Raw genomic sequence first — 26,226 nt, forward strand, 5'->3', positions numbered from 1 at the left:
CTCAAAGTAGAGCTGCGGTTAGCTCAAAGTAGAGCTGCTGTTAGCTCAAAGTAGAGCTGCGATTAGCTCAAAGTAGAGCTGCTGTTAGCTCAAAGTAGAGCTGCTGTTAGCTCAAAGTAGAGCTGCTGTTAGCTCAAGGTAGAGCTGCTGTTAGCTCAAAGTAGAGCTGCTGTTAGCTCAAAGTAGAGCTGCTGTTAGCTCAAAGTAGAGCTGCTGTTAGCTCAAAGTAGAGCTGCGGTTAGCTCAAAGTAGAGCTGCTGTTAGCTCAAAGTAGAGCTGCTGTTAGCTCAAAGTAGAGCTGCGGTTAGCTCAAAGTAGAGCTGCTGTTAGCTCAAAGTAGAGCTGCTGTTAGCTCAAAGTAGAGCTGCTGTTAGCTCAACGTAGAGCTGCAATGCTAAATGGATGTAATATAGCGCAAGGCAGAGCCGCAGCAAATAGCTAGATAACACCAGTTGTGAGAGTGGACCCGATTAGTGGGTATGATAATTATGATGGTGTGAATAAGTTGGATAGGGAGGGATGGTGGGAAAAGAAACACTGCTGAAGCACGATCCGTTGTCTGGAAGAGCACAACAGGGCAAGCAAGATTTGTTTTTCTTTTCCGCAAAATGGGCTGGTGCCATTTGTGATTACGCAGCAAAACAAAGCGCATGACGTCAGTCTTGAATGCAGTACAAAGCAATGCAGTGCAGTGTGTGCGCTAGTTCGGATTGTTGCTAACAAGTACTAGCACAGCTAGTACACCATTAGCCCCATCCCTCACACAAACAAGTCAACAAAGAGGCATCTTTGGATTGAGGAGTGCTGGTTTCGAAACAACTGGTTTGAAGCTCAAAGTAGAGCTGGTGTTAGCTCAGAGCAGAGCTGCTGTTAGCTCAGAGCAGAGCTGCTGTTAGCTCAGAGCAGAGCTGCTGTTAGCTCAAAGTAGAGCTGCTGTTAGCTCAAAGTAGAGCTGCGGTTAGCTCAAAGTAGAGCTGCGGTTAGCTCAAAGTAGAGCTGCTGTTAGCTCAAAGTAGAGCTGCGATTAGCTCAAAGTAGAGCTGCTGTTAGCTCAAAGTAGAGCTGCTGTTAGCTCAAAGTAGAGCTGCTGTTAGCTCAAGGTAGAGCTGCTGTTAGCTCAAAGTAGAGCTGCTGTTAGCTCAAAGTAGAGCTGCTGTTAGCTCAAAGTAGAGCTGCTGTTAGCTCAAAGTAGAGCTGCGGTTAGCTCAAAGTAGAGCTGCTGTTAGCTCAAAGTAGAGCTGCTGTTAGCTCAAAGTAGAGCTGCGGTTAGCTCAAAGTAGAGCTGCTGTTAGCTCAAAGTAGAGCTGCTGTTAGCTCAAAGTAGAGCTGCTGTTAGCTCAACGTAGAGCTGCAATGCTAAATGGATGTAATATAGCGCAAGGCAGAGCCGCAGCAAATAGCTAGATAACACCAGTTGTGAGAGTGGACCCATGAAACCAGCACTCCGTTAGCTAAGCACTATTGACGCACAGCAGGGGTCAATTAATGTCAGCACAGGCAAGCATTGTGCAGCTAGAGTTCAGTAGCTTATTACTCACCCGAGTTGGGGATCATGTCATCCATGGCACGGCAGCAAGCCAGGACGATAGCTGGCGCTTACCGCTTGTTGTAGTCCGGATGTAGCATAGACACGCATCGCTCTTTCCACTGACCTGCCACTCGGAAGAAGGAGTCGGGGGCACTAGCCATAGCAGCGGTGGTGGCTGCACCAATGTGGACCGAATGCCCGGAGTAGTTCGACTGGGATGGTACACCGGCCGCAGCGACAAGAGACCATACTGTTACTGTGAATGACTGCCTGGTCAGCTGCTGTCTGTTCGAGAGTACGAACAAGAGTTGCTCCGGTCCCTCGCGACGAGTGACAAATGGGTAGCTAACAATGGCACGGATCGGGCAGTACGGCGGTACAGACGGGCCAATGTCACTAGTAACGCCTTTACCGAATGGGTCCGTCTTGGATGAAAGCAGGAAGAGTTGCAGGCGTCCGTCACCAGGAGAGCTAGTACAGCCCCGTGTGATGCCATTAGTAAATTCAGCACACCGAAGAAATCCAAAGAAGCAGCATGGCGGCTTGGTAGAGCAGCTTGTCATGGCCATTCAGGATACTACCTTTCCGGCGTGCATCCGTCAGGTGTCGTAGGATTGGCATAGTTATAGGAAGGCGAGGGGTGAGTACAGCCGTACCATGGCATCGCTGGATGCCCTTCAACACCCTCTTCAGAAGCCACGCATCTACTAAGGGGCCGGCAAACCCATTCTCAAGGTGGGCTTTATGCACCGCACTCGCATACACAGATACAGTTCAGGGCACGCTGATCATAGTTCACGCATGAATGTGTGTCCAGGAACGATGACTCGGGCAGCAAAAGTGAGCTTCCCCAGGAGGGACTCGAGTTGACGCTGGCCGATGCTGCGCTCGCTGATAGTAGCCATGAGTGGCGCACGGATCTCGGACAGCTTGTCCTCTGGTAGCCGAGCTTCGTGGCGCTCGCAGTCTAGGACAATACCAAGGAAGGTCAATGATGGTGGTGGCCCTTCGAGCTGGGATGGAGCAAAGAGGAGTGCCGAGATACGTGAATGCCCGGAGGGGGATGGTGAGTTGCTGGTTGGCTGCAGCCAAACCAGTGGAGATGTCGAGAAAGTCATCGAGGTAATGAAGCTGGTGATCTATAGCAAACTCGTGCTGCATGATCCAGTTGACTGCTGTGGCTACTGAGTCAAAGACGGCTGGGCTGGAGCGGAGGCCGCAAGGTAGAAAGCGCTCGTAGTAGTAGGAGCCTTCCCAGCGAGGTCCTGACGGCGGACTGGGATCTGCCGAAATGCACTGCGTACATCGAGCTTGGACAAATACACAGGCTGTGGGCATGACCTGATGATGTTGATCGCGTTGTCAATGCTCGCGTAGTGCAGAGAGAGCGGCTCGGCAGGAATGCTGTCGTTCGCGCCGGTGCCTTCCGGACTAGACAGATGGTGGATCATTCGCAGCTTGCCGTTCTTTTTGGGGATGGCACCAATACCAGAGTGGCGCATGAACTGAAATGGAGGTGACGGAAATGGGCCTGTGGTCTCGCTGCGGGCGCAGGAAGCAGCTAATTGCTCGGATATAAATGCCGAGTGAGTGAAAGCCAAGGGTAGATTATTAGAGAAAACCGAAATGTCGTGTTGGCCGGCAGATCCAATAGTAAAGCCACGGCGCAGGCCATGGAGAACATACGCAACACATGATTGATCTGAGTGGTTACGTAACAGGCGGGCAAAGTGGTCAGCTAGCGGTGTGGTGTCTGCAGAGTGTATAGGAAAGAAGCTACATACCGAGTCAAGCGATTCAGTAGCCATTCTGCTAGGAGCGGCGGGGTGGCCGATTGGCTCCGCGCTGCTGCTGGCTGCACATGATGCATGGGTGGTCCTTGCCACACTGGCTGCAGGTGTGGGAGAAGCGGCACGACGATGAAGAACAGCGACCTCCATTGAAGTTGCGGCAGATTTCTTGGCCGTCGCTAGTATGGTTGCGACCACTGGAGGTAAATGCTGCTGGCTTGGAGACGAAAAGGACACAAACCGCCCCTGGATGGAACGTCTTACATTGAGCGCATTTTGGGTGTGCATGGCCTGTGACAGCTATCTGCCATAGGTTCACGTCGATGGTGTCCAACCTCTTCGTGCCTGGATACTGGGCCACGAGCATCCGCAGCTGGCGGTCGTACTCTAGCCACGCGCTTGGGAAGAACTGGCGGTTAGCAGTCGGGATCAACTGCTGGTACGCAATCAGTTCAGCAGTTCAGCAGTGCGGTGTAGGGCAGCAGCCGCGATAACAGACATGTATGTGATCCATGCCTCGAGCCGGGTAGCTACATGTATATTTATCGTGAACCTTGCGACGCACCTGCTTCGCGTCATCCGACTCAACGATATTTAGCTGGCTATTGTTATTCGGGCTGTGCACCAGCCGGAATGTTGGGCCGGAAGTGTGCAAGAATGTCAGGCAACAAACTTGAAAAATCTACGAACTCCCCTCGCAAGATACGTTCTTGCACAGCCTTGGGCACAGCTGGTGCAGGTGGCTGGTCGGGTGGGTTACAGGAGCTTGACCTGGCGTGGTGGCGGCAGCTGCCGCATTGCCTTGGCCTTGGGTGAGGAGCGGCACAATGCTCTCCGATAATAATAAAATGGCGGCCGACCAAGCCGACTACACCTCGTCCCGTACGGGAGCGCAGAGATCCGTTGAGCCCGCGTCACCTGAGCTGGCGGAGGAGGCATTGGTGCACGTCGGGCTTCTGGGCTCGCGAGCCGTGTCCGCACTGTCATGTTGCTGGTTCTCCTGGCCGGAGCTACCAAGGGCTAGTTGTGCCAGCAAACGGTGCTGTAAATACTTTTACTCAGTTTCCTTTCGGATTCAAGCCGCGCTGAGAAGGCTCGCCGCGGAGGGCTTGGCAAGGCATTGCCTTGACAGTGTCGACAGTAAGGTCAGCCATACTGGAGAAATACAGTGTCGAGGTGACACTCGGGCTGGCAGCAAAGCTACGAAAGGAAAAGAAACACTGCTGAAGCACGATCCGTTGTCTGGAAGAGCACAACAGGGCAAGCAAGATTTGTTTTTCTTTTCCGCAAAATGGGCTGGTGCCATTTGTGATTACGCAGCAAAACAAAGCGCATGACGTCAGTCTTGAATGCAGTACAAAGCAATGCAGTGCAGTGTGTGCGCTAGTTCGGATTGTTGCTAACAAGTACTAGCACAGCTAGTACACCATTAATTCAACATCTCCTGGCTCGTCAGAAGACTGCCAATATATATGAGAAGTCGGGTGGTAGCCAACCACGGCAAACTGAATAATAAGGAGAGAAACAAAGAGAGTACTGCAAGGGGAGGCATGACGAAAATGGTGAGATTATTTAGGACGAAGAAGCTGGAGCTTGAACTCCTTAATGTCTGTGCATGCTTTAAGATAAGTTGGGAGGGAAGACCAGAGAGTGTACGCAGAGAAGATAGGAGATTTCAGAAACAGGGAGGTATTGGCACGGGGTAATGAGAAGGAATGACGTGTTGATCTGGTGGACACAAACCAGTTATACTTAGCAAAGTGTTTTGGAGCCAGGTCTAATAAGATCATGTGTACAAGGATGCAAAGATGTTGCTGGTGTCGCTCTAAGAGGGGAGATACTGAAGCTAAACTGTAGAGACGTTGGGAGGAGAATGTTTGATTTTTGCGAAACAGGATTTTTAGAAGCAGACGCTGGTGTATTTCCAGAGTTTGAACAAGGGCCTGAGACAGACCGCACCACGCTGTGTCACAGTAATCAAATATAGGTAGAATATACGACGTAAAGAACAATTTTCGGCAATGGTCATTTAAATGGTGGCAGTGAGGTTGCAACATGCCAAGGGAGGAGCTAGCTCGCTTGCATACTGACTGGACCTGTGGGGACCAGGACATATGGCTGTCGAATATAACACCAAGGTGTTTGTGTTCATGAACAATTTTAACGTTAGCATTGGCTCCTGGAAAGTGCAACGGCTGAGTAGGCGGCGATGGGCTGATGAACATTGCTTCGGTCTTCGCGATGTTGGGCCTCAGCTTCCAAGCTTCCATCCATGCTATGGTGGAGTTAATGCCGGTCTGCATGGAGGTAACGAGGTTGGACGGCGAGCTGTCAGAGCACAACAGTGCAGTGTCATCAGCAAAAAGGCTGACGTCTGGAACTAGAGAGGGCAGATCGTTCACATACCGTATTTTCCGGGGTATAAGCCGCACTTTTTTTCGCTAAAAATCGGACCAAAATCGCCCCTGCGGCTTATACACCGAATATGCTTGCGCGAATGAATGCTTAGCATACATCAGTATGCATGCTGACGTCATGTGACATGTCATTCGACTCAGCTTCGCGCCTGTGTTGCTGATCAAAGTCACTTGCAGCGAGACTGAAGATAGTGCAGATGACATGGAGTGATCTGTAGTCAACACAGCAATACACCAACATCTGCAGCAACCTGTGGTGCACTAACACTTCATAATCTGATCTAACATGGTATTTAGCTCAATAACCATAATAAATTTGTAGAAAGGCCATTTGTCAATGAGTGTGAAAAATCTTGGTTTGTGGGTGCGGCTTACACTCCGAATATCAACTTTTAGTCAATATTTTGCCTCAAAAAGGGGGGTGCGGCTTATACCCCGGTGCGGCTTATACCCCGGAAAATACGGTAAGTTAGAAAAAGGAGTGGACCCAGTATGGACCCCTGTGGAACACCAGACACTACAGGTAAAGGATCGGACAAGGAAGCAGAGACACGGACAGTTTGATGACGGGACGACAAATATGACGACAGCCACTGCAGAGCTGTACCATGTACTAGAAAAATGTACTCAAGCTTTGCAAGTAGGCCTCGATGCCAGACTGTATCAAACGCTTTTGACAGATCAAAAAAGACAAGACCTACATGCTTCTTCAGGTTACGATGTCCGTAAATATTCTGGATTAAGCGTGTCAATTGCAAAGTAGTTGAGTCGCCACGACAGAAGCCGGATTGTGCAGAGGAGAGAGGGCAGGGGTGACATGGTGGTAGAGAGATTCATAGAAGATGCGTTCACAGACCTTGGATATAGTTGGTAGCTTCTCTTCCTGCTGACTGGACGGAGCGACTCGTGTTGTGGGAGAGTTGCAATCAAATGCGCCTGTGCAACAGACTTGAGGCGCTCCAAGGGATTGCGGATGGCCTCGTGGTGTCTCCTCAGCTCGTTGAAGCGGGCGTGAATGCTCTCACTCCCTGGCTCTGCGAGGAGACCAAGACCAACGCCTCGCCGCCGGATAGACAGCACGACATGCACCTCCAACATGTGCAATTTCGGCGTGATGTGGCCGAGCTTCTTGCTGACGACGATATCTCGGCATGCAGCCATAAATGTCTCCACCAAGCCTTCTAGCTTGGATATGGTGGCCTCGTCCATAGGCCTGCAGTGGCTGAAGAGGGCAGTGCACTCACCGTACAGGGACATCAGGCGCTGGTAATCCTCATGAATTCGATTTGCCTCTGGGAGCAGCAGTGGCGCACGAGAAGCTACAGCAGATAAATGTGCTGAGGTTATTTCAGTTGTCACTGCTGGCTGAAGAGCTATGTGCACATGGTTGCCCACAAAAGCACCTCCATGGTATGCTTGCCTATCGATTCCATTGCGCTGGAAAACTGGCTCGATGCTTGCCAAACATGGCCCCTCAAACTTTTTGTTCTGTTTTATTGCGGCCATTTGGTCGGTGAGTGACTGTCTACGCGCAAGCAATGCAGTACGGCGTGCATCACCATTCTTCCACTGGTCTTGTAGGTGTTGTGTCACGCTCTCCGCTGTGGCAGCAGGTATGTCAAGCTGAGAAAAGAGAACAATGTACTGGAGTTGCTGCTGCACTAAATGTAGTTGTTGGGTAACTGCAGAAATCTCCTCGTCCGTTTTGCTGGCTTCCGCATGCAGTGACGAAAGCTTTTGAAAGCTGCCAGCATCACCAGCTACTGCTGTAGCAGCAATGGCTGCAGGGATGACAGTGGCAGCAGGAACGCCTGCTGGGACGGCAGTGGCTGCATGGATGGCAGTGGCAGCAGGAACTGCTGCAGAGACAGCAGTGGCAGCAGGAACAGCTGCAGGGACGGCAGCAGGAACGACTGCAGGGACGGCAGCAGGAACGACTGCAGGGACGACAGTAGCAGCAGGAACGGCTGCAGGAACGGCTGCAGGGACGGCAGTGACAGCAGGAACGGCTGCAGGGACGGCAGTGGCTGCAGGAACGGCTGCAGGGACGGCAGTGGCTGCAGGGACGACAGTGGCTGCAGGAACGACTGCAGGGACGGCAGTGGCAGCAGGGACGGCAGTGACAGCGGGAACGACTGCAAGGACGGCAGTGGCAGCAGGAACGGCTGCAGGGACGGCAGTGGCAGCAGGAACGGCTGCAGGGACGGCAGTGGCAGCAGGAACGGCTGCAGGGACGGCAGTGACAGCAGGAACGGCTGCAGGGACGACAGTGGCTGCAGGAACGGCTGCAGGGACGGCAGTGGCTGCAGGAACGGCAGTGGCAGCAGGAACGGCTGCAGGGACGGCAGTGGCTGCAGTAACGGCTGCAGGGACAGCAGTGGCAGCAGGAACGGCTGCAGGGACGACAGTGGCTGCAGGGACGGCAGTGGCAGCGGCGGTGTCTGCTGTAGTAGCAACGGCGGCAGGAACGGCGGTGTCTGCAGTAGCTGTTCTACTGGCAAGCTCAATGTTGAGGGCTTTGAGCTCAGCCTGAAAAGCAGTCAGCATCGATGGGAAAATACCCAGATCCAGATGAAGAGCCGGGATTACAACATTCTCCACGGGAATAGGTAAGATCACTGGACGTATGCTGTTGTTGTAGTTCTTTGCATTCTTTAGATTTGAGCCACTGTTCGTGAATCCAGTGAAATCGTCATACAGAGTTTCTAGTGTTCTGCTGATAGAATCGGCATCTGGGTTTAGGGCTGGTGAAATGTCCATATTCTTCTTCTGACATAGACAGTGTAAGCATGGTCGGGTGCCACTGGACCCCAACAAACCATATGCTTTCGTTTGGTATTCGTAGTCGCCAAAGAAAAACAACTTGAACGACTTGTTCTTCCATGTTGCTGTTGTTTGCAGATCTCTGACCTCGTCACGATAGACTCCTAGCGCGGTTTCAAGGTTCGATGGCGTGTCTTGTGCCTCAAAGATGCAAATCGGGATAGTGTTGAGGAGTGAATTCGGCCGCTGCACATTTGCGATCTGAAGGACGAACTTGAAAGATCCTCCGCCGTGATCACCACCGAGTTTGATCCACACTTCATTCTCGGGGGATACATTTGTTGGTACCGGTAAGCTGTCCATGCTTATCATACCAATCAAGGTACACCGTGATGATGTCGATGAGGCTTGGAAAGTACACGATGGGTACCATCTCCATGGTGCCACTTTTTGATGCCATGGGTATGCTCTTGTGCATGTATTGTGGTACTTGGCTGGCAATATATGATCTGGCTTTGCGCTCAGATTCCATCTGCAGCCCAAAGCCACGCAACCAAAGCTTCAGCTTTCGGACTCTGTTCCACGGGAGCTGAAGATCGGCTTTCAGTGCTAGCAGTGAGCCCTCGCCTGGGGCTGTTGGTTTCAAGCCAGCCTCTTTCAGCAGCTCCTCTTCTTCTGCGCTGCTGAGACACTTCAAGCGAGCCACTTCCTGCACTCGAGCAGCCTCCTGGCCACCTGACGCTGTCATCTCGGCTTGCTCCAGCGCAAGAGATCTGCGCCGCACAGTCCTTGCACTGGCATCGACAGACGATTTTTCACACACAGTTGTGCGTGTGAACGTCTGTGGCCTGCCCTGGCTACCTGCTTTCTCTTGCAATGTACCATCTTGTACTTTGGCTGTCACAAGGCGGCCAGTTAAATTATCGGCCACAGAGCCTTTCAATTTGCTGGGGGGGGAGCAGTGAGTATGTCAGCAACGACTGTGGATTTGCTGATAGCTCATATTGGGTTGGATTCATTGGCAGGATTAAATGTACACTTTGACACATGACCTTTCAGGTTTTCTAGCGTAACAACTGCTGGGCATCCACGAAGAGCTGGTTCATGGAAGTCACAGTGGACGGACCAGTTCGCAAGCAGTTGACAGAACAGGTCGCTTGGCTTTGCCAGTTCTGAAGCACGCAGTGTATGTTGGCAGGCTGGACACTGCGCACCGTTGGTTAATGCTTGGCATATGCATTTCGTGCAAAATACGCTAGAACAGCATGGTGACTGAACACCATTGCTCGGCATGCTGCGGCAGATCTTGCATTGTACTGTGGCTGCTGCACTGCTGTCGGCAAATCTTGACATAGTCAAATCGCACTCTGCTTCGTCATCAGGTGCAGATATGTCATGCACGTCACTTTCAGGTATGTCCATGCCATTGCTAGATGCACCTGCACTGCTACTTCTTGATGTCATTTTTGCTGCTCCGCTTGCTTGGTCGGCCACCCTTCGATTTTTCTTGAAACTTGGTGCAGACTCGGCAATTCACAGGTTCATGTCTTTTCCAACTAAATGTTACCCCTTGTCCACAACCACCACCACTGGGATTGAACTTTTCTGTGCTCTGTGATCTCTTCAGCACTCTTTGGCAAAGAGCACAGATATATGTTGGGTGAATGGTAGGGTCGTCATTACAAACATCAATACTGAATACATTTTTCATCGTTTCGCTGTAGTCAGACACTGGATATCTCGTCTGTTGGGAGCACGCAGTAAATTTTGCGCCTCCAACACGGCATAGATGCTGCAAATGCGCTGCATGGTGCTCCATGTCGTGCGCTGCGTCGCAGATGTGTATATCTCCCACTGGAAACAGAGAAAAGTAAAGGCCCATCGTATTTTTGAGTTCACCATCGTATTCTAAAGAACTTGCGAAAATATACAGGACAACTACCCGAGGATGCGAGGAAAACCTCGAGTGGTGACTGAATAACTCCAGAAAACTTACCACGAGCGTGATGAAGGTAGCTAACAATATACTGACAGCAATTTCAGTCTATAATTCCACTGCGCCAAAACAGAAAGCAACTTCCTTCTCCTTCCACCGATCAAGGAACGTTTGGTACCAAAATTTTGCTTGACGCGTCAGCTTTCCACCCCCGCAGATTTAGTATCAAAAATGTGGGGCTATCGGCAGTAAATCGCGGAAGAATGATAGCAACTCACCTTAATCTCAACGTAAAAATGACTAATCTTTGATTTTTGCAAAAATCAGCGGGGACCCCCCGCCATGTTAGATGGCCAAAAATCGCTGGCTGAAACAGCCGTGTATCGCCTATAAGGTTGGCGGCTATAGTAATATACCGGACATAGTGATCAATTTCTCAAATTCATTTTCATTTGCCATAACTAAGTATACACAGTTATCGCGTATAGTAATAATCGTCTATAGTAATATATCGCCTATAGTGATCAAGTTCATATTTCAAAAAGACCTTTATCACATTATTTTTGATAAAGCTATGAATAGGATGAAGGCCGCAGACATCACGCAACTACGTTACTTGTTTGACATGTATTACTGTGTATTTTATAACAAAAATATGATTGAAAACCCAGAATCGATTTTCTCGTTCTTATCAGTGGGAAAAAATACGGAACTAAGGATACAACCAAAGCAACTGAAGTTTTAAGTACTGGAAATAGAAAGGTGTTAGAGATAACATCAAGATACAAGTGCAATAAAACCACTAGAGGAAACGATGTGTGTATGATGACTCTCATTTCTCTGTACTGTGTCGTGCGCGTTATGTCCAACAGTTGAAAGTCCTTGAGGCAGTTTGTATCCGTATTCATAAGCCTGTTTTGTGTAAGCAGAAAGAGCACGTTGTTGCACTGAAGTTGTATTCGTAGGTTGACACTTCGTTCAGTGCCTTCTCGCCTTTGGTTACGTAACTTATTCTTGTTACCTTTTTGCGTTTCCTCTAGTGGTTTTATTGCACTTGTATCTTGATGTTATTTCTAACACCTTTCTATTTCCAGTACTTAACTTCAGTTTCTTTGGTTGTATCCTTAGTTCCGTATTTTTTCCCACTGATGATAGGAACGAGAAAATCGAAGTCTGGGTTTTCAACCATATTTTTGTTATAAAATACACAGTAATACATGTCAAACAAGTAACGTAGTTGCGTGATGTCTGTGGCCTTCATCCTATTCATAGCGTTATTAAAATTATTAATATTATCTCCATGTAGATTATTTGTACATTATTTTTAATTCGGTTATAGTGATTGATGCAAAATCAAGCGATGTCAGAGGAGAACAGGGTGTTACTTCTTCGTGAAGAACTTGTCCAGTGAGTGTTGTTTGGTGAGTTTTGCTCGTACAAGTTGCCAGAATATGCCTCCATCATGAGGAAATGCTGATTTTGTGTGTCAGGAGCTACAGCCAGCTACATGACATTGTACATGTATGTAGTGGGTATGTGCACGGCGCGCTGAGTCGTTTGACACCCCATTCGCATACATTGCATGCAGTATCGGTCATAATAATATATCGCTTTTAGTGATAAAATGTGTGGTGTAATAAGCAACATCATGACAGAACTCTATCCCTGGGCATAGCATTGTCTGGGCCTGCAACTCTTTCCGTTAGGGGAGATGTAGTGTAATAAGTAGCATCATGACAGAACTCTATCCCTAGGCATATCATTGTCTGTCTCCTGGTTTCTCCTTCCTACTCCCTACACGCATTGATCTAACGTGTGTACTTGTATAAGAACCGCAGCCTGCCTGCTGTACCATTGACTCATGCATTCATGTACCGCTGCACTTGCTGGCTGCGCATCACTAACCCTTCCCCTTCTATGGCACAGTCCCCGCACTGAATGCAGTACTCGGGTGCGCGTGCGTATTCATGTCTGAGTGCACTGCCCTCGGGCTCCATCTATACATGGCATCCCGTACTGGGCACACTGCTTCCGGTCGCTGCTGTGTGCACGCAGCACCGCCGTCCATTCCGCTCTCTGTCTTCTTTACACAGTGATTCCTGATTGGAATCACTCTTCGTTTCTGCTCTCCTTACGGTTAGTTGTGCTTTTCCGTGTCCGAGAATGTTCCCCCTTTTGCAATAAACAGTCAGGCGAAACTACTCTAAGTAGCTACCGCTACATGGCGCAGTGAACAGGATCAGTGATAAAAAAATAACATTGATCCGCAACAAACCTGGTCTGCAACTTCAGGATCTAGGATGGCTCGCGTTCGACAACGCCGGCGATCGCGATAAATCTCAGGAAGTGGAGACGAAACTCTCGGCCGTGTCCAATGTCGGCCACGGACGAACGATGTTCGAACGCGACACACAGTTGCCATCCGAGACCGTGGACGAGTCACTTCTGCGTCGTCTCTACGGCGGCGCGGACAACGGCGACTTCAAGGACGCTCGCGATGACCGCATTCGCGATCGCTTCACGACACACCACTGCAAGCCAACAGCTGCTACAAAACTCAGTGTCTGCTCTAGGATTGTAGGACAGCCGGGTACACGTGTACCTGGCGCAACCATTTCAACCGGGTCGGAGCCGGGTACACATGTACCTGGCGCTGTCTCACCAGCCGAGTCGCATGCTTTAACCCTTTGAGAGCCGATTGGAAATTTCAAAATTCTGCATATTTTCATGTTGTTTGGGGGTCTTAACTGGTTGGTTGGTTTATTTTAATTCGGACAATAAACGGGAACTAGGCCCAATGATATAAAGGTTCAATTCGGACAATAAACGGGAACTAGGCCCAATGATAAGCCGCGTTTAGAAAAGAGAGGACAGGAATTAGAAAATTACGAAAGAAGAAGAAGTATCTGACACATACTCGAAGTACAAGCCATGTAGTCAGTCCTTTCAAAGTAATTAGTTCGAAAGTGTAAAGTACCAACCGGGTCGCAGGTGACCCGGTACTATATTTTCAACCGGGTCCAAGCGCCGCCCAACCGGGTGGATTACCCGGCTCACCCGGCGCTGGAGCAGACACTGAACACTGCAACAGCTCATCGCAACGGCTCACTGCAACCGCTTACTGCAACAGCTTACTGCAACAGCTCACTGCAACAGCTTACTGCAACAGCTCACTGCAACAGCTCACTGCAACAGCTCACTGCAACAGCTCACTGCAACAGCTCACTACAACGGCTCACTGCAACCGCTTACTGCAACAGCTTACTGCAACAGCTTACTGCAACAGCTTACTGCAACCGCTTACTGCAACAGCTTGCTGCAACAGCTTACTCAAAATGCTCAAAATCAAACACCAACGCTATAGGCGATACTGACTGTACTTGGAGGCAGAACTTTCTGGCACATCATGAATGTTGCCTGATGATCATTTTATGTAACAGTCCAATTGCAGCTACATACACACCCTATAGGGGATCTTCACATTGTGTTGATAAAAAATGACCTGACTAGGACAATGATCTGTGTCCTGTAACATTTGTGTTCTCCTCCAGTGCTGAGGTGCGCATTAGGACGCATCCATATCCAGCATTACGGGCGGCTTACCAGCAACTTCCGTTCGCTCTTTCAGCATCCACACCAACAAGACATCATCTGCCAGAGCGAATCAGCACACCACCGCCACTGCAAGCCATTAACTATGAGAGTGAAGACGATCACAGTCATATGTATTCTAAAGTGGAAGCTGTGTCTCCACCGTCACAGGCGCGCCGAGCACCAATCGCCATGCCGTTGTCAATTCCATCACCACCAGCAGCTCCCCGACCGCGATTGTCAGTGGTGCCATCCGCTACCATGGATTATTGCGAACGTGTTAGCCCAGTGCATGCCATTGACGAGGTAAGCAATATGTCCAGAGATTTATACTGTGTATGTGAGTACGGTTCGACTTTTTCGAGCTCCGTAGTTTTTCGTGCGATTTATCAGCCCAGCCGGCACCAGGCCGGTCTGGAGGTAGTTACAGGGTAGAAGAGAAGAGTGGTAAGTAGTAGATAGTCTAGGCAGTGCTACTAGGTAGACACAGGTAGCTATGCCGGCCAGAACTGCCACTCGCAGCCTGACGGAATCGGAAATAAAACTTTTGAGCTCCATCCCTGAAATCGAATCGTCCGTCTTTGAAATTGTCAAGACGCTGTCAGCACTTGTGTCGGAATCTGCAAACCGGGAAGTCCGTCTCAAAAACCGGATTGAAGAACTGGTCATGCAGATAACAGGACTGAAAGAGGAGGTTGTCGCCATGAAGGAGTCTGCCATTGCAACGGCAAGTGTTACCTCTCCTCTGGCTGAACAACAGCCCCAGAGTACGACGAGGCGGAAGGGATCTCGTAGCCGTGCCCGTACGCGAAGAGACCAGGTCACCAAGTGCACTGGTGCAGCGGCAGAAGAACACCGTAGCGCTTTCAAACGCGTAAGAACCCCACCAAACAAGGAAGGCATTCGTGTATGTGGGAAATCTGCACGCGGATTGCACAGAGGAGCGAGTGACAGAGTTCACTCAGCAGCGATCTGTGGCCGTGGCCAAATCTGTCAAGGTCCATGAGTGCAGCGTGCACACCACGGAAGACGGGAAAGTCTCCGCCCGATTGACGCTCGACGCCACTGGCTTAGAAACAGTCACTGCTGCGAACTTCTGGCCACGACTGCTTTACGCTCGAGCCTGGCGACACCGCAAACGGCCGCAGGGTGACAGCTCATCTGGTGCATCTGGCGCCGGCAATGTGGGCAGCAGAGGCGATAGGGACAGTGAGGCAGAGGCTGCCTCAGCTGGAGCGATTCAGCCACACAAACACCAATGAACACCAGCTGCGCAAGGACATACCCAGTAATGAAGCTCCTGCTGACATGTTTTTGGGCTGCTGTCAAAGTTTGGAGCCTTCCAGCATGCTGTTGCATGGAGCAGATCTGACATCGCCATCGTAACAGAGACTAAATTCACCCCGGAGAAAGCCTCACTACTTGACTCCTCCATGCCGGGCTTCCACCCACCGCTCCGACTTGACCGATCTGCTCAAGGTGGCGGAGTTGCAGTCTAGGTCCGGGACTCCCTCTCCTTTGACCACCTTAGTGACATCAACTGCCATGGCCATGAGGTCATCTGGCTTCGCCTGCACCTGGACAATGGCCAGAAAGTAGTTGTATGTGCAGTGTACCGACCCGGGTCGTGCCCTGGACAAGATGTCTTTCTGCTTGAGTATCTTGACTCAGTCATGGATCAAGCTCGATCCCTCGGGAACAGCATTGTGATAGCCGGGGATTTAAATGTTCATGATGAAAGCTGGCTATGCAGCACGAAGACTACACCAGCTGGTGAATACATGGAAGAACTCTCTGCGTTCCACGGGCTCCACCAGCACGTTACTCAACCGACACGTGGTGAGAACACCCTGGACCTCATACTCAGCGGTTTCTCGGAGACCTCAGTGGTGGTAAATGTACTGGACCCCATTGGAGCTTCAGACCATGCCACCGTTGTGGCCACTTTTGATGCCACCCCACTCCGCGAACCACCAACTAAACGGCGCGTTTGGAGGTATGCTCAGGCAGACTGGGGCCGGCTTCGGCACTTCTACTCAACAGCAAACTGGGATATATCAGAAGACCCCGAGGCGTCCTGCAGATTAGTAACCGCTGTTGTCATGGAAGGCATGAATTGCTTCATCCCACACAAATAACTTCGACGAAACCAACAGATCCATCCTGGTGGACACCGGAGTGCTCAGCCGCTACCCAGGCAAAGAAGAATGCATGGAACCGTCTCAGGAGACACTCCACCTGCCACCAGCAACTCATTGAATACAATGCCAAAGTCCGAGCCTCTGCCAATTGCCTTCGTCTCGCAAAGCAGGCAGAATCTGCCCGCATCCGAGATCGGCTCAAACATGGATCACTGCGAAACAAGCAATGGTGGTCACTCCTGAAGCAAGCTGCAGGCTCTGGCCGCAGCTCGTCTATCCCTGTCCTACACAATGCCCAGGGCAGAGAATATGTCACTAACCAGGAAAAGGCTACTTGCTTTGGAGAATTCGTTGCGAGCAAATGCAGTCTGGGTGATCAAGATCTACAGCACTCCGACCTTCCTGACTTTCCTCCTAGGTGTACATCTGCCCTGACAACTGTCCGATTTCGGGAAGCGACAGTCCAGCGCCAGCTCCGCCAGCTGGATCCAACCAAGGCTACCGGACCCGATGGCATCCCCGCCAGAGTTCTGAAGCAGTGCTCAAAAGTTTTGGCTGCACCACTTGCCAAGCTGTTCTCACTCTGTTTTCGGTGCCATGTCCAGCCCTCTCTCTGGAAAGTAGCCCGTGTGGTCCCGATACACAAGAAGCAATCTCATTCTGCTGTTAAGAACTACCGACCTGTGTCCTTGTTATCTGTTGTCTCCAAAGTCATGGAGAAGATTGTCAACACTGCCATAATCAATCATCTTGAGCATGAAAAGGCCCTGTCCATCCACCAGTACGGATTCCGGCAGGGGCTCAGCACATCTGACCTTCTCACGTCTCTCAACCACTCCTGGGTCTCCGAAGTCAACCGTGGTGGCGCAGTCCGCGTGCTGGCTGTAGACATAGCAGGAGCATTCGACAAAGTTTCACACCGAGGCGTGCTCCACAAGGCTGCGTCATACGGCATCACTGGTCCCCTCCTCAACTGGCTGTCTGACTACCTGTACGACAGGAAGTTGCAGGCAGTAGTCGGCGGAGCATCTTCAGAACCATACAAGATTGATGCTGGGGTCTCACAAGGGAGCATCCTTGGGCCCACACTGTTTTTGCTGTACGTGAATGATGCCTGCGACGTCCTACCGGAAGGGATCACTCCGGCTGTTTACGCAGATGACACCACGCTTTATACCCACATCCCAACGCCACATGCTGTGACAGAAGTGTGCCGCAACCTCCAAGCTGGTGTGGATGCAGTTGCTGAATGGGGTGCTCAGTGGCGCGTCACTTTCGAGCCAACAAAATCACAGGCCATGACTGTGTCCCGCCACCGCAGACCCTGGGAGACACCACCCATCCAGCTCAACGGCACAGCGATCCCGGAATGCTCGCGGCTGAAGCTCCTTGGAGTGACGTTTGATGCCCATCTATCATACTCGGAGCATCTTCGAGGAACTGCAGTGCGTGCCACACAGCGAATTGGTTTCTTCCGGAAGTCGTGCCATGTCCTGGACCCACCGGGTCGGGCCACAGCTTACCAGGGGTTCATTCGGCCTCTAATGGAGTACTGCCCACTTGTATGGATGGAAGCTGCGGCTACCCATCTCTCACAGCTGGACCGAGTCCAGCATCGTGCCCTCGCCCTGATTGGGACAGGGGCTGCAATGGACACTCTGTCCCTGCGGCGCCGTGTGACCGGCCTCACAACTCTGTACAAGCTCCATCACATCACAAGCCCACCAGCTCTTACAGCGACACGCCCAGCCAGAGCCATCGCACCCGCCATCGCGCCTGCCACACGTCGCCGCTCGGCAGCCAACCGCACGAGCTTCAACTCTAGACATCCCTACCTGCCAGATCGTGCAATGTTGCGCTGCACTCTTTCCCGGAGTGCCTCATCGAAGCCTGTAATGAACTGCCAGCCACTCTCCTCCATGCACTGTCTGCCAAAAGGATGCAGCAGTTCAAGGTTCTGACCTACCACTACCTGAAACGGTCGGGTTGGTCAGTTGCCACGGACATCGCCCCCTAGGCTACAGCCAGTACGACCCTGGTCATGTTCTCGGAGCACTCCCTTCTCATCAAACTCCCAATTCATCTGTCTTTATCCCTCTCTAACTCTCCTCCATTCTCACTCTAATCCTTCGTCAAAACTGCACGGAAATCAGCCTCTACTTTCGCCTCAGCATCATGATCTTGATACTGCTATCTTTGTACTTGTTTGCGTACTTGTTTGCACTCATATCTTGGAATAACAAGTTTCCTGGTTTCCTCCCCTCCCTCCTCTCCTTCCTACCCTTAGAGTTCTTGCTCTCCTGCTCTCCTGCTCCCCTCCCCGCCCTTCCACTCCCCATTTTGTTTCCTTTGGTGCACATGTGCAGCTGTGATGCCGAGACCCTTGGTCGGCTGAGCTTCACAAGTCCCACCCACTCCGTCCTGCTGGATATGTACCATTGTGTCGAGTTCTTCTCCTTATTTTAGTTCATCATGAACTGAGTGTTCAATAGTAAAAAAATGTGGGGAAATGTCAGAACCGTATTCAGGGCAACTTCAGGCGCACGGTTGTCTTTTCGTTTTCTCTCTTTGATAGATGCATATGATCTGAGTTCAGGGCTCACAGCAGGTATGCCAAAACCTCCATTACGTGGGAGGACATCTTGGATTCTCCTTGAACGAAACGGAATGGATTCACAGGAAGTGTGAGTTACGAAGTTTGAAGAAAATGTTGAATGGTCTCTGGTGGGATGACGACTACACCATAGCTCAGTGGTTAGAGCATCGCTGGCTACAAGCGAGGGTCCCTGGTTCGAGTCCTGGAGGTGACAATCAATTCTTCTTCAGACTTTTCCTGTTTGCGTCTTTCACTTGAACCAGTGAAAAATAACAATAGTAATAAATTGAAACAAGGAAAACGGTGGGCACAAGTTATGCGTTGGAGTCCACCAACTCAACCAGGGTTTGAACATTGACTCAGACGTGCACAAGGTAGTACCAAACTGACAAGGAGAACTGAGACATTCCACAGCAAGGAAGTGAGCTTGAGCACTGCTTGATAGCGGTAACCAACGGCCTTCCAACTTGGAAGGCTCATGGACTCAGTCTCTAACATAACTTGTGCCCCACCGTTTTCATTGTTTCAATTTTTTTATTTTCCTTGGCTCACCATCTGAGTTCTCAATAATAATAATAATAATAATAATTTTAATATGGCAATAAGTAGGACGAGCTGAAGCGACATGTGGACTACTTTATTAACAATGTAAGCGATGGAGACGATGCAAGAAACAGCCTAAAGGGTAAGGAAAAATACATGTAAGAAGAAAAAGGCAATGGAAAAAAAAAGATGATTCGAACAAGTTTTCGTACAACACTCTTCAGGAATCACCGTTGTACTAAAGAACAAAATGAGAACAAAGGAAATAATATAGCAATCAAGGTAGGGTGACACGATACAATAACAGCACTGGAATATCGAGGTGCGATTTCTCACAAAAGTGTGCAGAAAACAAGGGTATACAAGTAAGAACTAAGCGTGACAGGTGTGTATCAGCAACAAAAACAAAACAAAAGTGAGAACGAATGATAATAATAACAATAATTATACAAGAAGGTGACAAAACACATTTAGGCACAAGTGGCAACAACGTTGCCACACTACACAACAGAACATTATTTGAACAATTTTAGGGTAATAACACTATCTTTCTGGACACACAAATTCGGCTTATGAATGCGCTGACAAACAGCTTCCAAAACTTGTAACTGCAAAAGATAACCATGACGAGCACGGCACAAAACAGAAAAACAGGAATCAGAATAAGTACGACAACAGTCAGTACTAGAAACCAAATGATTGTATACTGAAGACTTGTTATTACGAGACGGACGCACACAATCTCGACTCACGCGCACACCCTCACACTCACTCTCACCCTCACTCAGCTCACCTTCTCCCTCACTGTCCGAATCAGAACCTGTTCGAATCATCTTTTTTTCCATTGCCTTTTTCTTCTTACATGTATTTTTCCTTACCCTTTAGGCTGTTTCTTGCATCGTCTCCATCGCTTACATTGTTAATAAAGTAGTCCACATGTCGCTTCAGCTCGTCCTACTTATTGCCATATTAAAATTATTGTCTCCTCGTCGAATTTTTAAATAATAATAATAATAATAATAATAATAATAATGGGAATTGTGTGTTGCTCCCTATGTGGGAGCTTGCGCTATTCCTGCCGACTTGAATTCTCACTTGACTGACTCCCGACTGCCGTCCAGAGCACACGAGAAGTCGATCGAATCTTCCACTCGGCAAACCTGCAAGAAAGCACCACTCCCTGCTCAATACCCAGTGTGCAGTCGATAGTCAGTTGTAGAGGGTTCTTAAAGGCACATTTGCCTGGGGTGAAGTCAGGTGTTATTTTGAAAATGGAAAATGGGTTAGGGGTAACTGTTTTCCCTGCCCCCCCCCCCCCTCCCGTACTGTTTTCACCTGCCTAGAACCCTACAACATGGAATACAAACTCAAACAAATAAACATACTTGCAACAAAGAAATGCCGCAGGAACAGTCCAGTCGACTACGGAGAACAAGAACAGCATGTAACTCGCGCGCGCGCGCGCACGCGAGTCGCACTTCACTTCGATTTTTTGCCGCGGAATTCAAATCGCGATTTTCTTGACTTTTTCCCCAAACGTTGTGGTCATGTTTTGGTGCGCTCTGGCTGATATAGTTATGCGATTTCCAACTTTCCAACATTCCCTGTACTATCCTGAAGAGAAGGGAAATAAAACGTTTGATAGATGAAAGAAAGTGTCTACTTGGTTGCGTTGATGTGCGTCGTTGCATGCGAAAGTGTAGATTGCGAAATGACATGACATTTTATTTTGCTTAAATCCAACTCGATTTGTGTTAGGCATTTCTGCGTTAGACATTTCTGCATGGGAAGCGTAGTGTTTGAAATGCTAAACATTTTCAAGTAAAAATCGGGAGTAGTTGGCGTACGATGTTGTCTCTTGTTCACACTCAAAATGCAGCCGTTTCGTACGCTTGCGTCTCCACATACGGTATGAAACGTAGAACAGATTCAACTTTTCCCGGATCCCGTCGCTTCCCGATCCGTACGGTAGTAGTGTACGGTTGCTTTGCCAGTCCTGCAGCCTGGTGTTCTCATTAGACACCGTCAGTCCTGCAGCCTGGTGTTCTCATTAGACACCGTCAGGCCGTCCCGTCGATTCCCATCGCTCCTTACATAGCGCTCCGTAGAATGTGAACTAGGCTTCATCGCACTTCAAACTGCTTTTTATCTTTTTAAAGTGGTGGAGAGTTACTCATAATTTGTACCCATATTCACTAATATTCACTAATACATTTTTACATATATTTTGGTTCAGTATCCGGGTTCCAGGTATGCAACATATTCTTCTTTTCCAGTTATAGGGTTGGTGAAAATGCGAATGAAATTGCTTATGGGGTCCAGTCTCAGAGACCGATTTCTCAGTCCTAACCGGCTCCTGTGTTGGAAAAAGACTTTTACAAGGTATTTATTGTGGTCATATGTGTTGCTGCAGGTTCCACTGGAAGATGAAAGAGAGCTGCGTGAGTTTGCTGCAAAGTTCAAGGACAGGCGTATATCACTGCGTCTAACGCAAGTCCAAGTTGGTCAGACTATCGGTCAAATGGGCATGCCAGACTTTGCTCAGAGCACTATTTCTCGTTTCGAAAAACTGACGCTGAGCTACGAGAATGCGATGAAGTTGCGTCCTTACATTGAAAAGTGGATGTCGCTAAGCGACCATGAGGCATTGTCAATTTGTTCTCCTGCAACCGCTGCCATTAGCTCATCAGCCGCCAGTGGCCGAGTCAATGCTGAAAATAACAATCCTGCCGCCAATAGAAGTGACATGGACATGGCACAGTCCAGTGTTGTCGCCACTGCTGTTGCTCCACAAGATCTGCAGCCTGCTGGCAGCATTGCGTATCAAGTTCAGCCCAAGAATTTCATCCCCGTGTCGGCTGCTACACGTGTTTATGCCATGCCAGTTCAGGCTGCCCATGACCCAGAGTCCCATCATGGTCAGCTCCATCGCCACCAGCAGAAGTACCAGCAACAGAAGGAACACCAGCAGAAGGAAAAGCAGCATCAACACCACCGGCAGCAACACCAGCAGTACCCACACCCAGTTCACAACTCTCGCGTAGCAGCAGCAGCACATCAACCGGTTTTAATGGAAGGCATGCATATGGCAGCTTCAGGATACAGCACAGACTACGCAAAGGCCTATCATCAACCGCAGAACCCTCATTCCCATCATGCACAGCCCAGTACTAGCAATCCTCACCCCGTCACCTATTATGGCTCTGGACAAGGCGTGCTGACGGCTTATGGGCATTCAGCTCTCATGACTCCAGTGGATATCCGGACACCATCAAATAGCATGCTGATGATACCAGCTCTTCGCAAAAGAAAGCGTCGTCTCGTGCTGGATCAAGACAAAAGAAAATATTTGGAGGAGAGCTTCAGAACGCAGCCAAGACCATCGCCGGAAGATCTCGGCCGAATTGCTCACATGCTCAATCTGGAGAAGGAGGAGGTTCGAGTGTGGTTCTGCAATCGACGTCAGAAGGAGAAACGACTTACAGGGGCCGGCCCTGAAAGCAGGCAATCTGCCCATATGGATCTCGAGTCGTATGATGGTAATGTTGGAGGAGATGGAGCTGGAGATGTTGAAAATACACAAGCCCTGTCCGGTCACAGCTACGATACACACCACTCTCCTGAGGCACATGAGGTTGGAGTGAATGAGGTTGATCTGAACAGCAATCATGACATTGACCAGGATGACTACTATGACCAACTAGTCCAAGTGCAGTCCCCACCTGGTGGTGCTGGCCAGGTTGGAGTTGCTTCCAGTGGCCTAGCACAGCATACACACGTCCGCAATCAACGCCACGCTGACCAACTGGCCAGAGAAATACCTGGTGCTGAGGAAAGCCATCCCTATGGGTGCCTATAAGTCATGTATATAGCTGAGGTTAAAATGATGTAGGCTTGTACTTCCTTGGATCGCAAAAAGTATTGGCTATCCGACTCAAAGAGAAAAATAACTTGAAAAGTATGCTTATCGCCTCCCGGGCAATTTCCATCTACTGTAAATCAACTAATTTTCGCTGGCGATTTAATTTCGCTGATATCGCCGCTTGGTGCCAACCGGCCAAAGTAAATCGCAGGCTAAAGTTTGCTCTAGAGTAAAAGATGCTAGATTGAACCCCAATCGGCCAAAGTTTGTTCACGGCCAAATGTTTCATTTCGAGATCGGCCAAAGTTTCTCACCGGCCAAAATTTGTTGATTTACAGTACCTGTTTCTGGCTAGTATCAGTTCTATCACACTTATCAATCTTCCTTATTGGCGTCACGCCATCGTGGAGTATAATAATAATAATAATAATAATAATAATGGACTCGGATGGAGAGCCAAGGATTAATTTATACAAAAGAGAAAGGACCAAGGAACTACAAGTTACGCTATTGTCCACTAACACCACCAGTTACTAAATGATCAGCTCATGCGATAACATTATGTTATGTCCTTACAAAACGATCAAAAACTCTAAGGACATCATCGTGAAAGCCGATCCCCGCTTTCATGTTCACACCTGCCTGTTGCCTACTACCCTCCTGGCACTTCTACTGTCTCGCCATGGCCCGCACCAGCTTTCTCCTCATACCTCACACCAGATTTAGCGCTAAATTTGATTATGCTTGTGGCCCTATGTGTTTATAAGCATACTGTTGGGTACACCCGAGTATCAGCTGTCTGATGATTGCCTAACGGCATGAAACTCAGAGTTACAACCAACCTGAACATCCTCCGCTGAGTCTGCTATGTTATGTGCTCATGTTATTTCTATAACATTTTTTCGCCGTATGGTTCGTGACGGCTCATCAGGTGTGCAATTTGAAACTCGGGTATTGAGCCAATAATAAAAGTAGAAAGGAAAAGGACATATGGAAACGAGTTAAGAGTATCAATCGCTATAGATCTATGTCTGGCTTTCTGTCCTTTTCAAGTAAATCGGCTCTTGTTTGGAATTATTTACCAGAGGACCTGCACTACTATCGCTGATTTCCGCGTCAATTTGGCTAAAAGACAGCTTAATGATAGCTTGCATGCCGTCCTACCGGTAGGACCCAAGAAATCGCGCTGCAAAAGTGCTTTTGGTTGAGAAATTTCTTGAAACAATTGTTGAGATGAGGTCTTTGTCAGGCAAAGTAATGGCGCAAAATGCAAGACTGTCCAGTGCATTGCATAGGCGCAATTTTATCAATTGTCAAAATGGCCGCACATACTCCTGTCGGAACGCTAGCAACTCTGTCCAAAGTGAATTTTGACCATGACACATCAATCGTGGTGAGGTACTAATGTTTTTATTTGTCAGCCAAGGCAGTGGAATGCATAATTCCATACACCGTTTCCATGGTTACCATTTGCTGTTACCATGGAATTTCGTACTATGCCTTGTGCGATCACGTCTAAAATTTGTGGACTCCTTCATTAGCCCCTGAGCAACAGTTTAGGGTCAGGTTTTAGGTCAATGTTAGAACAGAGGCCATGCAGCATGTCTGTGTATGATAGTCCTACCGGTAGGTCCTACCGGTAGGACCGAGGTCTATGCAAGCTATCATTAACTCTTAATCATTGTTTTGATTTGCTTTCAAGCAATGTGCATAATCAGTAAATTGATGTTGCTGTTTTTTGTTTTGCTTTTTGGTTTCCCGTTCTCGGGGCCTTCTATTCGTTTTTTTCCGGCCTCTTTTCCGGGCAAATTAACACAATGGTTTAAAATGCAATAAATCATACACTGGAGAAGAAATCAGAAAAATGCATGTGTAAAATAAAGAATTTCAAACCCAAACCAAAAAACTTCAAATCCATTTTTTTATAATTAAAAACGAGAGAGCTTGGAAGCTCAGGGCCGGCCCTACGCTATACTTTTTTGCCTTGATGACCTAGACAAAAAAAAATAGGGATGTTATAAATTCTTTAAAAAATCCTTTTTTTTTTAGACATAACCTGGGATTCGAACCCGCACTATCGCGCGCCCTGCATGCATCCCCCGATACACTTCGCATACATACTAATTCTTCCAAGTAAGTTGTTTCACATTGTGATCTTGCATTTGAAAGCCCTATTTGAATATGCATTGTGGCCAGCCGTCTTTGATGGCACGTTACGGTAGGGGATAGGTACGGGACAGGTACGATCGAGGGTAATACGACACCGTCTCCCTACCGTACCGTACCATCAAACACGGCTGGCCACATACAGCTGCCCGCAATATTCAAATAGGGCTTTCAAACGCAAGATAATAACGTGAAGCAACTTGGAAGAATGGGTATGAATGCGAAGTGTATGGGGGAATGCATGTAGGGCGATAGTGCGGGTTCGAATCCCAGGATATGCCTAAAAAAAATAGGAGAATTGAAAAATTTATAACATCCTATGCTTTTTTGTCGTCAGATACGGATAGCGCCAGGCGTGACACAAACAAACAAACACACAAACAAACAAATACCAAACGAGAGAGCTTGGAAGCTCAGGGCCCTACGCTATGCTTTTTTGCCTTGATGACCTAGACAAAAAAAAAAGCATAGGGATGTTTTCTTTAAAAAAATCCTTTTTTAAAAACCTGGGATTCGAACCCGCACTATCGCGCGCCCTGCATGCATCCCCCGATACACTTCGCATACATACTAATTCTTCCAAGTTGTTTCACATTGTGATCTTGCATTTGAAAGCCCTATTTGAATATTGCGGGCAGCTGTATGTGGCCAGCCGTCTTTGATGGCACGGTACGGTAGGGGATAGGTACGGGACAGGTACGATCGAGGGTAATACGACACCGTCTCCCGTACCGTACCGTACCATCAAACACAGCTGGCCACATACAGCTGCCCGCAATATTCAAATAGGGCTTTCAAACGCAAGATAATAACGTGAAGCAACTTGGAAGAATGGGTATGAATGCGAAGTGTATGGTGGAATGCATGTAGGGCGATAGTGCGGGTTCGAATCC

General features: G+C 49.0%; 1 protein-coding gene across 4 annotated transcripts in view; it reads left to right on the forward strand.

The window, feature by feature from the left end:
• The window catches only part of LOC135804822 (uncharacterized), a 48,221-nt gene extending 23,212 nt beyond the window's left edge, over positions 1–25,009 (forward strand). For all 4 annotated transcript variants that reach the window (XM_065318780.1, XM_065318781.1, XM_065318779.1 and 1 more), the window contains exons 3-4: positions 13,986–14,331; positions 21,719–25,009. In XM_065318780.1, the coding sequence (XP_065174852.1) occupies positions 13,986–14,331; positions 21,719–23,164 (1,792 nt within the window). In that variant the 3' untranslated portion in view covers positions 23,165–25,009. The remainder of the gene's footprint in view (positions 1–13,985; positions 14,332–21,718) is intronic.
• The last annotated feature ends 1,217 nt before the right edge of the window (positions 25,010–26,226 follow it).

Source organism: Sycon ciliatum, chromosome 1 (genome assembly GCF_964019385.1).
Source record: "Sycon ciliatum chromosome 1, ocSycCili1.1, whole genome shotgun sequence".
In the NCBI taxonomy this organism is placed as follows: Eukaryota; Metazoa; Porifera; class Calcarea; order Leucosolenida; family Sycettidae; genus Sycon; species Sycon ciliatum.